Source organism: Microcaecilia unicolor, chromosome 3 (genome assembly GCF_901765095.1).
Source record: "Microcaecilia unicolor chromosome 3, aMicUni1.1, whole genome shotgun sequence".
Taxonomy (NCBI): Eukaryota; Metazoa; Chordata; class Amphibia; order Gymnophiona; family Siphonopidae; genus Microcaecilia; species Microcaecilia unicolor.
In genome coordinates, this window is record NC_044033.1 from 60055938 (window position 1) to 60073304 (window position 17367).

A 17367-nucleotide genomic window follows, 5' to 3' on the forward strand; every position below is an offset into this window, starting at 1 on the left:
AGTTTTCCTGAGGATGTCCTCGCAGGACGTCCCGGTGAAGGGGCGGGGAAACCCGTATTAGCGAAACAAGATGGGCGTCCATCTTTCATTTCGATAATACTGTCGGGGAAGCCCAAATCTTAACATTTCTGATTTTCGGCGATAATGGAAACTAAGGACGCCCATCTCAGAAACGACCAAATGCAAGCCCTTTGGTCATGGGAGGAGCCAGCATTCGTAGTGCACTGGTCCCCCTGACATGCCAGGACACCAACCGGGCACCCTAGGGGGCACTGCAGTGGACTTCGGAAAAAGCTCCCAGGTACATAGCTCCCTTACCTTGTGTGCTGAGCCCCCCAAAACCCACTACCCACAACTGTACACCACTACAATATCCCTTACGGGTGAAGGGGGGTACCTACATGTGAGTACAGTGGGTTTCTGGTGGGTTTTGGAGGGCTCACATTTACCACCACAAACGTAACAGGTAGGGGGGGTGGGCCTGGGTCCGCCTGCCTGAAGTGCACTGCACCCACTAAAACTGCTCCAGGGACTTGCATACTGCTGTGATGGACCTGAGTATGACATTTGAGGCTGGCCCAAAATATTTTGAAAGATATTTTTTTGAGGGTGGGAGGGGGTTAGTGACCACTGGGGGGAGTAAGGGGAGGTCATCCTCGATTCCCTCCGGTGGTCATCTGGTCAGTTCGGGCACCTTTTTGTGCCTTGGTTGTAAGAAAAACTGGACCAGGTAAAGTCGTCCAAATGCTCGTCAGGGACGCCCTTTTTTTTCCATTATGGGTCGAGGATGCCCATGTGTTAGGCATGCCCAAGTCCCGCCTTCACTACGCCTCTGACACGCCCCTGGGAACTTTGGTCGTCCCCGCAACGGAAAGCAGTTGGGGACTCACAAAATCGGCTTTCGATTATGCCGATTTGGCGACCCTGTTAGGACACCCATCTTCATATTTGTGTCGAAAGATGGGCGTCCTTCTCTTTCGAAAATAAGCCTGAAAGTAGTAAATGTAAAATGAATTGGAGAAAATATTTCTTCACTCAACATGTAACTCAACTCTGGACTTCGTTGCCAGAGAATGTGGTAAAGGCAGTTGGCTTAACAGGGTTCAAAAAAGGCTTGGCTAGCTTCCTAAAAGAAAAGTCCATAAGTCATTATTAAAATGGACTTGGGAAAATCCACTGCTTATTTCTGGGATAAGCAGCATAAAATGTATTTTACTTTTTGGGGTCTTGCCGGGTACTTGTGACCTGGATTGGCCACTGTTGGAAACAGGATACTGGGCTTGATGGACCTTCGGTCTGTTCCACAATGGCAACACTTATGTACTTATGAGAAGTCCTCCAGCACTCTGGACTCTTAGTAAGCAAGGGTTTTTTCTTTCTTTCTTTCTTTTTTTTTATATACACAAAGAGATTCTATTAAAGTCTACAAAGCTGTTTGTCTCCTTTTGATCCCAAGAGACTTGGCATTCCATTGTCTAAACAGATCCTAGTCTATTGTCTATATTGTATTTAGTTCAGTTATGAGTAGACTGTTTCTCCTCTAGGTAGAAAAGTGAAACCTCATCAAATCAAATGTTGTGGCTTTTCTGGATAATATATACAAAACTGTTACTTGTTCCTTTGCTTCATACCTTCATGTCTTACTACAGCTTGGATCAGTCTCCTGTCAGATACAGTCCTTTTGGTCAAGCTGTAGTGACCAACCTGTTTGTGAGTTTGGCAACTGTGGCATTGGTATAGGAGAATGGTTATACCTGGACAATGGTCAAATTATCTATAATGCTGAGCTGCTCTGAGCTCAGGAGCCACCCATTTGTGTGCTTGATTAAATTCCGCTTGTCAGTGGGAAAAGTAAAGTTGCTTATCTGTAATAGGCGTTTACCATAGATAGCAGGATTAACTAGGCACATAGTCCCTCTCATATTCTCAAGAGTTGCATTCTTCCTTGAGTTATGGAACTGATACCCTCATGATCAAAAGCAAAATGCCGGCGCTCGAGGCTGTTAACACCATACTAGCACCGCCGTTCCCCCCCCAACCCAACAACAATTTCCAAAGGCCCAGCCATCCGCCCGCCCCCCCCCCCCCCCCCCCCACCTTGGTTGGAGGAGGGACGCAGCCTACCTCCCTCCTCTTCGATGCCGCAAAATGGCGGCACCCAGCCTTGCCCAGCACATTCTGGGATTCGCTGGGCGGGGCTACACACCATATAAGGGAGTTTCTCCCTTATATGGTGTGTAGCCCCACCCACCGCATCCTAGGATGCACTGGGCAGGGCTGGGCGCCACCATTTTGCGACGTCGAAGGAAGAGGAGGGAGGCAGGCTGCGTCCCTCCTCCAACCAAGGTGGGGGGGGGGGGCGGGCGGATGGCTGGGCCTTTGGAAATTGGTTGGGTTGGGGGGGACCGGTGGTCCAGCGGACCTCCAGCCCCCCCCTGTCGCTGGGGGGGGGGGGGCGGGCGCTTGTTCGGCAGCCACTGGACCACCAGGGACCATTTTCTGGGGGGGTTGGGGGGCTGGAGACCCACCGGATCTCCAGCCGTCCCTGAACTTGGGGGGGTGGGATCGTCGGGGGGACCGGAGGTCCGCTGGACCTCCAGCCCCCGTTTTTCCTTACCCAGGGCAGGAGTAGTCAGAGGCTGGAGGTCCCATGAACCTCCAGCCTGTGTGTTTGACAGGTTTGGGCTTTTGACAGCCCAGACCTGTCAAACAAGTGCGGGATCATTGTGCTGAGCGCATGCTCAGGCACAATTCTGCACTTCTACCCCATGATCAGAGATAATTGCGCTGCTTAAATTTGCATGCATTATCTCTGATCATCCGTGCGGTAAAGCCCCGCGGTGTTCCAGCGCTATTTTTAGAGCGCTGTTTGGAACAGTGCGGGGCTTTTGATCATCTGCCTGTGAGAGACTGAGAAGGTAGCAGCATGAGGAAGGGTTGTGCCTAAACGCAATCCCTTCTGCTTAGTTTAAACTCTTTGTCCATGGCTTGTTGCCATTAGCAGTGGACATAATCATCCAAAGTCTGTCTTCTGGAACCCTTCCCTCCATGTGGAAAAAGGCTTCAGTTTGGCCTATTCTGAGACAGACCTGTAATTTCTTCACTATTCAAAAATTACTGTCTGGTGTCAAATCTATGCTTATCTGAATTAGCGGAACGAGTGGTCTTTGATCAGCTGTCAACATATATAGATCAGCTGTCAACATATATAATCGCAGCCTTACTAAGGGCTCCTTTTACAAAGCAGCTTTATTGATTAGCATGCGCTGAATGCGAAGAAACTCGTGGGAATTGAATGGGCTTCTTCACATTCAGCGTACCGCTAATTGGTAGCACCACTTCGTAAAAGGAGCCCTAAGTGAGGTTCATTCTGTTTTCTAACAAGGTAAGAGGCACTTCTTATTTTCCTCGATCTATCTGCTACCTTTGACTTGACCATAATATTCTTTTGTCCCAATTATCTGGGATTGGTATTTTCTTTCTTTCTTTCTTTCTTTCTTTCTTTCTTTCTTTCTTTCTTTCTTTCTTTCTTTCTTTCTTTCTTTCTTTCTTTCTTTCTTTCTTTCTTTCAAATGCAGCTTTTCTTTTTCAGTAAAAACTGCTTCATCTACTTCTTCCTTTCTATCTCGTCCCTATGGAGTGCTACAAGGTTCTATTCTCTCTCCTCTCCTTTTAAATATATTTTAGTCCTTTGCCTACCTTAGTTCAGAAATTTTGTATTTCATCTTATTTTTACGCTGATTATGTTCTACTGGTATTTCCTACTTATCTTATTTTGCAAGATTTTAGCTCACTGAAATCTTGCCTGGGAACAATGGCTTCTTGGTCCTATGATAATAAATTAGAGTTAAATCAGGGTAAGACCACAACCTGCTGGGTAACAGGTTGCTTTGTTTGGGCCTCCATTGTTCCCACTCTTTTTGACAAATAAGTCACTATAGTTGATTCTTTCTAATACCTCGGTGCAACTTTTGACACATCTCTCTCATTTCGTAAACATATTTCTCAGGTTATGCAGTCAGGGTTCTTAGCTCTCTGCAAACTCTAACCTCTTAAAAATGAACTCGACCAGTCAGACTTGCATACACTCTTTCATGCGTTTTAAATTTCCCATATTGACTACTGCAATGGTAGCCTATGTGGGTATAGCGCGCACTCAACTAAAAAGACTGCAACTACTCAGAATACAGCTGCACGATTGCTATGTAATGCGCGTGAATTTGACCATTATACCCCACTCTTGAAAAATCTTCATTCGGTGCCAATTCACTTTTGCTCCCAGTTTAAGGTTTTGTGCTTGACTTCCAAGGCTTTACAGTTAAGTGACCCCTTACCTATTATCGATATATTGTTTTTATAATTTATTTTATTCTTTTACTCATGTTAATTTTTTGGTTGTTCTGGTATGAATGTGTAATTTTTCCCTTAATTGGTGTTCCTTTCCAATTTCTGTTTTTAGATTGTAAACTGCTTTGACCTGTCTTGGAAAGGCAGTATAAGTAAGTGTATAATAAATTGTAAATATAGTAAACTGCTAACAGATAAAGTTCACCACCTAAACGTTTCCTAAACAAATAGGTCTTTAATTTTTTTGTGCAAAGATAAAGAATCAGCCTGAGACCTAAGTTCATAAGGATGAGTGTTCCAAGTAAGTGCAGCTTGATAAGCAAGAGACTGTTCTAACATTCTTTTAGATTTGATTCCTTTAGCATAAAGGAAATATAAAATTAAAATGTTTTCCTGGCCATATCTGCCTAAAACAGGAAGTATTATTGAATGAGCTAAGTACAATGGTACTTACCTCTTTAAGGGTTTAAAAATGAAACAGCAGAGTTTTAAATATGATTCAGCCTTTGACTGGAAGCCAATACAACTTTGTAAACATCTCTGTAAACATGGAAGATGCAATGGAGCAATTTGACAAATTGAAGAGTAGCAAATCGCCTGGACTGGCTGGTATACATCCCAGGGTACTAACAGAATTGAAAAATGAACTTGCAGAGCTATTGTTTGTAATATGTAATTTATCTTTAAAATCAAGCATGGAACCGGAAGATTGGAGGGTGACCAATGTAACGCCAGTTAAAATGGGTTCCAGAGGTGATCCGGGAAATTATAGACTGGTGAGCCTGATGTTGGTGCCGCGGGCAAAATGGTAGAGACTGTTATAAAGAACAAAATTACAGAGCATATATATAAGCATGGATTAGTAAGACAAAGCCAATATGGATTTAGTCAAGAGAAATCTTACCTCAGTAATCTAGTACGTTTTTTGAAGGGGTGAATAAGCATGAGGATAAAGGTGAGCCGTCAATATTGTGTATCTGGATTTTCAAAAGCCATTTGACAAAGTACCTCATGAAAGACTCCTGAGGAAATCAGAAAGTCATAGGATAGGAGGCAATATTGTGGATTAAAAACTGTTTAAAAAGATAGAAAACAGAAAGTGGAGTTAAATGGTCAGTATTCTCAATGGAGAAGGTTAGATAATGGAGTTCCCCAGGGATCTGTGCTGAGACTGCAGCTTTTTAACATACTTATAAATGATCTAGAGATGGGAATAACTAGTGAGGTAATTAAATTTGCTGATGACAGTTATTCAAGAGGATTGTGAAACATTGAAGGATCATGCGAGACTGGGCATCCAAATGGCAGATGACTTAATGTGAGCAAGTGCAAAATGATGCAAGTGGAAAAGACGAACCCAAACCATAGTTATGTGATGCAAGGTTCCACATTAGGAGTCACCACCCAGGAAAAGGATCTAGGTGTCATCGTTGATGATAGGTTGAAACCTATTACTACTACTATTTAGCATTTCTATAGCGCTACAAGGCGTACGCAGCGCTGCCCCGCCCCGTGCATCCCAGGATGCAATGGGCGGGGCTGGGCGCCACCATTTTGCGATGTCCACTGGAAGAGGAGCGAGGCAGGCTGCGTCCCTCCTCCAACCAAAGGTAGAGGGGGCCGGGAGGGGGGTTGTCACTACTTCTACTCACGCTAGACCACCAGGGATTGGTATACGCGGGGGGGGGGGGGGGGAGTTGAGGTGGCTTCGCTTGCTTGGTGGGAGGGTGGGAGAGGGTAGGGGGGCCGGGAGGGGGGGTTGTCACTACTCCTACTGGACCACCAGGGATTGGTACAAGAACGCAGGGGGGGGGGAGTTGGGGTGGACCTCCAGCCCACCCCACCCGGTCGCTCGCTGGGTGGGAGAGGGTTTGGGCGGCGGCCACTTGATATTGGTTGGGGGGCTGGAGACCCACCAGATCTCCAGCCCTCCCTGAACTTGGGGGGGGGGAGGTGTGATTGTTGAGGGGACCGGAGGTCCGCCGGACCTCCAGCCCCCGTTTTGCCTTGCTCGGGGCAGGGGTAGTCAGGGCTTGGTGGTCCCATGTACCTCCAGCCCCTGTGTTTGACAGGTTTGGACTTTTGACAGCCCAGACCTGTCAAACAAATGCGGGAGAATTGTGCTGAGCACATGCTCAGGTACAATTCTCCCGCACTTCTACCCCTTGATCAGAGATAATAGCGCTGCTTAAATTTGCATGCATTGTCTCTGATCATCGATGCAGAAAAGCCCTGCGCTGTTCCAGCGCTATTTTTAGAGTGCTGTTTGGAACAGTGCAGGGCTTTTGATCATGAGGGCCATGTGTTTTGTTGTGTGATGGCTGGAACTCCCTCCTTCCCTCCCTTTCTGGAGCAGAAAGGCTGAATCAGGAATAGACCCTGCATGATAGTACCACTGGGCCAGCTTACTATGACTTTCTGAGCTATATTGGGGGAAAGGGAGGGGTAAGAGGAGACAGTGTGTCTGCATCCTGCCTCAAATAAGCTGTTTGTGCCTCTGAGATCTGAAATTGCAGAAACTTGGTATCGTTCAGGTCACAGGTAGACTTTATATTCTTTTTCATTATTTTCTTTCCTGGCTTTTTTTCCTTACCATTTCTTCCGTAACAAGGGAATGTGGTGTTTTTAGCTATTGCTACATAAGAAAGGTAACATAAAATCTGGCACAGTTGTCTCTGGTCAGAAAAGAAAATGAGCTAGAATGGCGATAGCAATGAAAATGGTTGATAGTGAAATGCACAGGTGTAACCTTATAGTTAGTCGTGTTCAACAAGTTCTTAGACTTTGATACTGAAATTGTCATGTGTGCCTTGCTGTGTGTCAAAATCCCCCAGATTAAAAATCATGAAACACGTGTTTATGTGGAAGTTGTTGTTGTTGGTTTTGTTTTGGTTTTTTTTAATTCATGCATGCCTTTGTACCCTTTCAAAAAATTGACCAAAAATATGTTGTTGTGCTCAAGCTTTTGAGGCAGAAAATCTTTTTCACATATGAAGTTTGCATAGCACATTTATATTTTTTATACATCCTTGAGAAGGTGTTAGCATACAGATACTCTAGTTTTCTCTAGGATCATTATAGTTGCAAGAACTCTTATTTTCTATTAATGCAAGCTGATTCATAATGCTCCCAGTGAATTAATTTATATAATTGTGTGTGTCTTCTTCCAGCTGGTGATGCTGAACTGTTACTGAAAGAGAGAGAGAAGAAAATCCGCCCTTTTTCCATGTTTGATTCGGTGGATCAGTCTGCTGTGCTTCCAGACTTTGGCACATTGAGGAAAAATCAAAGCAGTGAAGACATCCTGCGAGATGCTCAGGTCCAGAATCACTTTATAATCTGAACTGACTTGTATAGAAGGAATAGGTGACAAGTGTTGGGGTGGGGGAGCAGAGCAGGGAGTGAGATGGGGGGGGGGCTATATGAGGAGGGGCAATGCTATATGTTGTGTGGTGCAAGAAGTGAGCTATGGAAGGAGATGACAGTGATATTTGGGGAAGGGGGAGAAGGACTGTAGAAAGAGGGCAATGCTGATTTTTTGGGAGGAAGCTATAGCACAAAGATAAAGACTGAGTATATATAGGATGGGAGCTGTGGAAGCCTTGCAAGCATTAAGCAAGCAGCGATAGAGAAATGGGGTGATTGAAATGGAGTCTTTTGGTGAAAGTCCAAAGCCTGTGTGGAGAACATCTCATTCCAGGGTAGCTTGGCGTTTTAGAGCACAAGAGTGTTGGGACCTGGAAGTCAAGGTTCCTTCACTGGAATTACTTTATTTTGACTCACATTTTAAATTTTCATTGTCCAATGCAGTGCTGTGCAATGCAGCTTAATTGCTTCCTTACATCTGCCTATAACTTGCTTTTATGTAAGGTCTTTTACTACTAAATAGCAAGCTAGTGCTTATTTTATATAAGGTCCACATCCTGTCCTGGTTTGCAGTGTAGTAATGCTAAGGATTTGAAAAATTCACTCACCTGAGGCAAATTGGTGTTTTCATTGGGTAAGATGGTAGTGTGCTTGGTCCTGGGAGGACAGTGGGCTGGGACAGATAGTGGAGGAGATGCAGGTGCCATCATTCCACCTCTGGTTGTTTCCTGCCCTCCTCACCAGTTAGATGTTGGCTAATGCAGCCAAATGTTTTGTGCCAGCAAATTTTTGATTGGCAGGGTGGACCCGTGACATGAAAAATCAGTCAGTCTCAACATTTCCCAGAGATGGTCACGTATGTTTCTTCTCATTCTATTTGATTGTCCAATACTAATCTTTAGGTGATCTCTTCCCCTGCTAGAGTTTGTCTTGACACTAGAGAGTAACACGGTAGTAATAATAATAATAAAGTACCCATTCCTACCCCATACCCACTAATTTAAACATAGAAGTAAGTCACACATACCTCGAAGAAAAAATGTATTTAACCATCAAGAATAATACTGATTATATAGCTCACCATTTCCTAAAGTTCATCAACCATTTGAGACTTCAGCTGTGTTCTTTGCTCATCTATAGTAAGTCCAGCAAGTGAAAATGCCTAAGAGAGACTTTTGCAAGCAGACTTAGTTTGAGCCAAACCATTCTTGCAAGTTTCCGAGTTCGTTAAGTAGCTGTTCTTCCAAATCAGTGCACTGCCATTTGGAGGTATTACTGTTTTTGAGACTCCCCTTCCCTGTGGTAAAACCAAGGTCATTACCGTTACCATGGTAATACCACATAGATCATCCCTGTTTTTGCGGTAATACTGCAGATCGGCCTTGTCCCTATGGAAATGAGTTATTGCAGTATTACCGTTTTTCTTATTACCATCTCACACACTAATTGACATGGTCTACATCTTTTTGTTGTGTTGCACCTGGCCTATGGAATGTGCTGCCAAGAGACCTTTAATTGGACTCTTATGAAAAGTTTTAAGGCTGCCTTAAAAACATGTCTCTCTTTCACAAGTCTTTCATTAATGAGCCAGTGGTCTAATTTTGTTCATTGTTTTTCTGTTCCCTCATGTATGTAGTTTGACAGTTGTCTTTGTGGTATATGCTGCTGTTCTGTTCACAACCTCCCTGTAATGTTCTCATGTGTTTGTGGTTCTATATCTACTTATAGATCTGTGTTGCAGTACTTTCTCTATTGATTTGTACACCGCCATGAAGGATTGTGCAAATGGTGGTCTGTTTATTGAATACATAAAGAGAGGATGAGGAAAGGAAAGGGAAGTGGAGCCTTGCAAGGAAGGGGAGGAGGAAAGCTGGGGAGGGGGGACAAAAGATTTATCTTGGGGAACAAAAACTGTTATTGTGGGCCTACGGATCCTCCTTTCTCTGCCCTTGCATTCAGGCTATAGCACTTGGTTAAGGAGTCAGCCTCCACAGACTACATGTTCATGTGGCAGGGAGGAGAGTCAGAAGGTTACAGGAGAAAGACAGGACTACTGAATGAGGGCACTGGTGAGGAGTAGGGAGATGTACCCACCAGGGAAGTTGTGCCCTTACTATGCACTCCTGCTCCTGTCCCAACAGTAGCAGGGAGTGAATATGCTTCTTCTATGATGTAGAACTTTTCAAACTCTGGTGCTCTTTCTTGCTGTGTCACATGAAACCTTTGCTGTGTTTTTTTACTACTATTTTGCCCGAACCAAAATGTAAATAAAACTTCCCACTAAACGTGGAAAACTAATAACTTTTATTTTTATCTTGTAGACTGCCAATAAAAATTCTACAAAAGTGCCACCACCTGTACCTACAAAGCCGAAACAGGTTAATCTGCCTTATTTTGGACAAGCCAACCAGCAGCCTACATCAGATAACAAGTCTGATAACATCGCAGCACAGAAACCTCCAGTAGCCATTGTGTCTTTGGGCAATAAGCAGAAAACAGCCGTGCAACAGCAGTCTCACACCTCCCTGCAGAACCAGCCTAAAATCGCTTTACCTCCTGGTGCGTCTCCCACTGGCCAGGACCCAGCTGCGCCCCTGCCTTCTAAACTAGACAATCCACCTGCAGCAACAGTACGGCCTTTCACCCCCCAGCCATCTAAAGAGCCTCCCCTGCAGCCCTTCCAGAAACCAAAGAGGGTTGCAGCCAGCTCCATATATTCCATGTATACACAGCAACAGGCTCCTGGGAAGAACTTTCAGCATGCAGTGCAGAATGCCTTAACAAGAGCACAGACCCGGGCTCCAAGTGGTAAGAATTCTGCAGCCTGCCAAATCTGTTAAATTGAAAAACACTCTTTGCTGTTATAAATTACTCCAAAAAGGTTATTTTATTGATAGAAACTAGCTTGGTCTCCTCCAACTTTGTGTATATGTATGGCGAAGGGATGTGCACGGTCAAAAAAAAAATGGCCTGATTTTTGGATTTTCCAAATATTCAGGCACATTTTCTTTGTTTTACACTTTTTTTTTTTTTTTTAAGGGGACTCTCGTTATTTAAAGTAGTTTTGAGAGACAAGAACAAAAACAAATACAGCAAACAGTACTTATACCACATAGCAGAACCAAAACCCAATGTCACCTAAAGTTCAATTCTACCCCTCTGATACCTCCAGAGATCTATAGATTCATGAAATCACTCGCCCCAACACTACTGCATTTTCTGTTGAGAGCTCCTCCTTGCTCAAAACCTGCAAGACCGCTCAATGGATGTAGCTCCATAGTTGATAATATTGAAAACGGTCCCCCTCATCAAGTTCAAAACGGTTTCTCAACTATTCGTAGAACAATATTTCCCCAGATTCTACCAATTATCCCAGAACTCAGTTTCTTCCTATCCCACTTAACATATGTCGTATCTTCCCTGCCTGGTTGGAATGCCTGATTATATCTTATTGATTGTAGTAAAAGTATCTGTTAGATTGGCATATGGATCTTTTTACTTTGTTCCACAAACTGTCAGATTTACAAAGGGATTAATACTATACCCGACCATTCCCTCCTTTCCTGACTGCCAGAGTATTGTTCAGTGTTTACCCAGTGATTGTGTGGAACACTCCATTCTATAATAGCTCTTAGCTGAGCTGCCACATAATTCCTTTAAAAATTAGGGACCCCTATTCCTCTGATTCCTTGGAAGTCAATGATTCCAGATGTATTAGAACACTTTACGATGAAACATCCTAAATGCCTCCTGGGAAATCTCAATGGGAAGAACAGTAAACAGGTATAAAAGTTTGGGAAGAACCAACATCTTAAATAGCGTTCACCCATCCCACCCATGATGGGCCTTGCCAGTTCCCTTTTTCGAGCTCCAAAGCCTATCCTGAAACAGCCTAGTGAAATTTTGGTTTTAGAAATCGTTCCAATCAGTGGTTAGCTGAGCCAAATACCTTGTTGTCTCACTGGGAGGTGCTAAAGAGTTTTGATTTTTTTCACTTTAAAGCCTGATACCTGTCGGTAGGCTTCTAATTCAGACATCACCCCATCCAAGGATACTTCAGGATTTGTAAGTGTAAATAGCACTTCAACAGCAAATAGCATAAGTTTATAATTAACCTCTCCCACCTTAATTCCCTCAATTTGTGGTGCTGTCCTGATTTTCTGGGCCAGAGGCTCCATAACTAATTTTAAGAGCAGGGGTGACAGTGGGTAACCAACGCAGTGAGTGCTGTATGATACCCATTTATTCTCAGGACTACCAGTGGGGGCTTATATAGAGCCTGAACCAATTGAATGTTTTGTTGAAGTAAAATTAAAAAGCATGTTTTAATAATTGAAATTGCGTAGAAGCAGCTCTGTGTTTGTGCTTGTTGAAAGAAGTTTGAGGTTTTCCCTTCTTAAATATTGAAAAATAATTAAGAATTTGTAGTTTTTCATGTGGGATCATATACAAATTATCATTTAAAAATGTTTTTTTGAAGTAGCAGTAGTGAAATGAGTCTTGTGTTGGATGTGTATTTTACTGGAAAACATTTTTTAAATTAGTTTGTCTTGGATCTCTCATGATTTACTGGTAAAAACAGATTTATTGAAGACAGAAAAGTACTGCATAGTAATATAGTAGATAACGACAGAAAAAGACCTGCACGGTCCATCTGGTCTGCCCAACAAGATAAACTCATATGTGCTACTTCTTGTGTATACCTTACCTTGATTTGTATCTGCCATTTTCAGGGCACAGACCGTTGAAGTCCTGCCCAGCACTAGCCCCGTCTCCCAAACACCAGCCCCGCCTCCCAATTTTAAACCTTCTCTGACTGTATTCAAATTCACACTAAAAACTCATAATCTTGAAATTGCATTTATATCTTGATCGTGTCTCTCTAATACATTCTGCTAGAATCTCTCGTAAACTCCACTGAGCAGGGACTGTCTCATAAGTATCTGTATAGGACAGCATAAGCCTGGTAGCATTTAACAAGTTGTAGTATCAGTAATCGTGCATAACATTACATAGATAGCATGTGTATTTAAAATTATACCTGCTGTTTATGCTTTTGGAAGTTATCCAGAGAATGGCTGAGTTTCGCTGTTCACTGTGTAGCTTATAATGCCACCTTCATCCCAACCCTATTTAAGGTAAGTTTGGACATTTAGCAACTTTAGTGGCCAAATTGAGCCCTTATATGCTAGACATTTGAAAAAAGCGCTTAGGGGCTGTGGTAAAAGGAGCCTTACGCTAGCAGTGGTAGCTGTTGAGGCCTTTTTTACCGCAGGGAGTAAAAAGTCCTAAAAAAGAAATGGCCATGCGGTAAGTTTGCACTTACCGTGCGGCCATTTTGGAGGGAGCACTTACTACCACCCGTTGAGGTGGCGATAAGGGCGCCTACGGTAGCCAAACAACACGTGGTGCTGCACGATTACTGTCGGGTAACCCCCTGCGGAAATATTTTTCTGGAATTTCCGGTAGCAGCAGAACTACCACTGGAGGAGGCATCGTTAGCCCTGTGGTAGGGCCAGTTTGCTGCGCAGCAACCCTTAGGTAGTCAATATCATTGGCAACTGCATATTTGCTTTTGAGTGTTGATCTCCATACATTTATTAAAGCTTTACTATTCAAATGTGTTTAAAAGCAAAACAAAGGCTGTAGTGAGCTAGAACGCCTATGAATTTTAACATGATAATTTACTTATGAAATGAACTCAGGCATAAATACCAATGTTAATGTTATGTATAGTATAACTTTTTTTTTCCCCCTCCCTGTCTTTCTAAATCACTATTAGCGACGTATGGGAAGCCTGTGATCCCTGGGAGTGGTGCACAGACTCAGCAGCAGTATGTGCATTGCCAAGGCAGCCCTGAGCCTGAACTGGATACCATCATCTCTACCCAGGAGAATCAGGAGGCAGAACGAATTCCCCGACCGCTCAGCCCCACCAAACTGCTGCCTTTCTTATCCAATCCATACCGAAACCAGAGCGATGCTGATCTGGAGGCCCTGAGAAAGAAGTTATCGAATGCGCCAAGGCCATTGAAGAAACGGAGCTCCATTACGGAACCAGAAGGTCCGAATGGGCCAAATATCCAAAAACTCTTATACCAGAGGACCACTCTGGCGGCCATGGAGACTATTTCTGCTCCTAAACAAACCACTTTGACTGTTGCATCTGAGAGCTCAACAGAAAACCAGATTGCACAAGACACAGAATCTGAGAGAAATGCTATCACAGAAATCGAGGTACCCCCTCCTCCAGAACTTGTCCACATTGGAGAAGCTGAGAGCCCAAGTGCAGTGGATATTGAGGTACTTTCCCCTGTGCTGGGCCCAGACTGCATACCAGAGAGTATACCTGACGATTCTCTGCGGCCCCCTTCTGTAGAAGAGGAGAATCCTGAGACAGCCATGCCACTTGATGATGTGTATCTAGAAGAATATCCACCCTACCCTCCCCCTCCTTATCCCTCAGGAGAGCCGGAGAACCTGGGAGAAGACTCTTCCAGCATGCGTCCCCCTGAAATCACAGGACAGTTTTCTCTGCCCCCGGTAAGTATTGCTGTAGATAAATACTGTAAAACCTTTTCATCTAATGCTAATGGAGAGAATGTACCTGCTGCTGCAGTATAGATTATAAGTGTATGTAAAATATGTCACTTAAGAGCAATGTAGTAACTCGCAAGTTTTTTTTTCCAGTATTAGTTCATTTTAATATTCAAATGACTTTGCAAAGATTGTTTATTTATTTATTTTTTTTGCAATAGTCTGTGCAAAATTACAAACTCCGTTGCTAACGAAACTGCTACATCTGTGAGAGCTGTAGTTAAGTTTTACAGAAAATCGCTGCTTTGTGTGGATTCTGTTTTTTTTCCCTGCACATAATTTTGCTATGGCAAGGTTGGTAGTGAGCTGATTTGCCTGATTGTTCAGCTCGCTAGCTATTTTGCATAATTTTTGCAAACTGCTTTTGAAAATGCAAAATTTCATGTGGAAAAATGGCAAAGGTTGATCAGGCTGGGATTTTAATTATGGTCTCATTTTTAATTATATTAGTAGTTTATTCATTCTACTGTTTTTATCTTGTGCGTAGTATTTTGATATTGCTGTTTCTCTCTATGCCCTGTTTAAAGTGCTAAAGGTTATTTACATTTTGCTTTGATTCCATTCTCTTTGTATATAGGGATCTTCTGTTTTTATTCTATGATTTTTTTTTTTTCAATTCGGTCCCCGCTTTTGTCCCCATCACCTATTCTGTGAAAAAGTATTTTCTGATGTTTCTTCAAAGTCTACCACGCTGTAGCCTCAATTCATATCCTCTAGTTCTACTGTTCACCTGTCTCTGAAAAAGATTTGTATATTAATACCTTTCAGATATTTAAATGCCTGTATCATATTTTCTTCAAAACCATTTGCAGCTTAGTGCATCAAACCCTTAAGTCCTTATTCACTAAACTGTTTTCCTGTAGGCACAAAATATGGGTAATAAGGCCTTTACGGGTTAAGGCTAGCAAAGCAGTCCAGCTGGTTTGAAGATTGGTTTCCAGAGCTGGCTGAACAGTATACTTTGACAGATGGATCTGACCTAACTTCAGAATCAGTGACCAATACTGCTGTTGCATTATAGAACTGATTGTTGTGTGTTATAGGGAGACATATTTTTAAGGGTTTGAAAGTCAGGTAAATGCATGAAAACCATGCTCTCCCGAGGGTTTCTAAAAGTACATTGCCATTTCACACTTGTATTTTAGGGAGAATAAGTACACACTATAACTTCTCGTACTGACCTTTAAGTGCATCCACTCTGCAGCCCCCCATTACCTCTCCACTCTCATCTCTCCCTACATTCCTCCCCGTGAACTCCGCTCACTGGACAAATCTCTCTTGTCGCCCCCTTCTCCTCCACTGCTAACTCCAGGCTTCGTTCCTTTTCTCTCGCGGCACCTTATGCCTGGAATAGACTTCCTGGACCTATACGTCCTAGCTCCATCTCTACCTGTTTGCAAATCTATGCTGAAAACCCACCTTTTCACTGCTGCTTTTGGCTCCTAGCCACTACTTAATTGCCCTCCCCATGTCCCTTCCTTTCTTCTCACCCATTACTTCCCTCACCCGCAACTGTCTTGTCTGTCTGTATTATTTAGATTGTAAGCTCTTTTGAGCAGGGATTGTTTCATTGTGTCAGGTGTTCAGCGCTGCGTGCATCTGGTAGCGCTATGCAAATGCTAATAATAATAATGTAGTGTCATAATCACTGCTTATGCACTGCATTTGCTGCAGTGTAGTCACATCTACCGTACTGATGCAATTTCAAAAGAATATCTCATGAGGGTTTTCACTTTGAAGATGAGCTTACAGAGCCCTAGTTGCAGAATCTGAAAATTCCTCCTGCTGATTTGGTTTGATAATTAGCCAAAGGTTACTTTGGATTCTGGATAATTCTTTGCTTATTTTTGTATTTTTTAGTAGGCTTCATCAAACCTTTTATAGCTTAGAGGCTATCTTTTTGTTTTAGCAACTTTAAAATGTTGAGACTTTTCATGAAGATAAGTAGGTTTATGTAGTTGTGACCATGCCTGTGCACAGTAGTTCTGGGTTGCTGGATCAGCCCTGTGACGACCCCCTACCCCATCCCACCCCCGCTTTAATTATTTTGTCCACTGAAATCATTGAATGCAGTTTATCTTGCTGTGAGTTCAGAGACTGAGAGGATATTAGTTCTTCTGGCTTTCCTGTCAAGCCCTCCCCAAATCCTATGATGATGCTGGCTGTGACATTTATACTGAAAAGGCGAGTGTTTTGAGCTCTGAGCCTTTTTTCTGTTTATTTCAAGTGTAGCTCCTGTTGTAGGAGGCTGAGCTTGAAGACCAAGAGCAACATAGACTGCAGTGACCAGGCCATGCCAAAAGAGGCTCTCTGGATGCTCAGTCTGAGGAAAGGCCTGGAAGTCAATAAACTTCAGTTCTGTGTTTGAGCTGAAACCATGGGTCTGAACCTCAAGCAAGGAACTGAAAGTCATTAGCAAGCCTTGTGCAGAGGCCTTGAAATACAACTTCAAGAATCAGGACATGCAGGAAGTTCTACACAATCTGACCCAGATGTGTTTGGAGTTGGGCACAGCCTTCAACCAAGAAAGATGCTCTGCATTCCCTTACAAGGCAGTTCTAGTGCTGTCCCCTTGATCCTTCTATTTCAGATTATAAATTAAAATGTAAAGATGCTTCTATGATATGCTGTTTTATAAAACTAGCAGTACGAATTTGATTATACCAATGCCCTGTCACCCAGTTTCTTCCTGTAGCAAATCATGTTCACTGGATCATCATATGACAGTTTATTAGAGCTGGGACTAACATAGCCCCCATCAATGATCATTGAATTAGTGGTTTCAAATGATAGGGAGATTTAATGGAAACAATCAAGACAGCACATAGCCAGTAACTAAAAAAATATGTTTAGTATTTCCTCCCTAAAGTGTTAGTTTGATAGAAGAACAATTTCTCAAGTTTTGGCTGCCTACCAGTTGCTGATAGTGGCTTTTCCTGAGGACATTAATTGCTTATGTGATCATCTACTGTACGTGCGTTGTCATTTTTCTGCAGTGGTTTAATTTTGCTGCTGTTCTCCACTTCTAACCTAGACAAAATTCCAACCTGTGGTTTG

At 43.1% G+C, this 17367-nt stretch overlaps 1 protein-coding gene across 1 annotated transcript in view; it reads left to right on the top strand.

Moving 5' to 3' along the window:
* TP53BP2 (tumor protein p53 binding protein 2) overlaps positions 1–17367 on the top strand; it is a 184219-nt gene that overhangs the window by 144112 nt on the left and 22740 nt on the right. The window contains 3 exon segments of the mRNA XM_030195966.1: positions 7518–7666; positions 10035–10521; positions 13496–14256. Coding sequence (XP_030051826.1) covers positions 7518–7666; positions 10035–10521; positions 13496–14256 — 1397 coding nt within the window.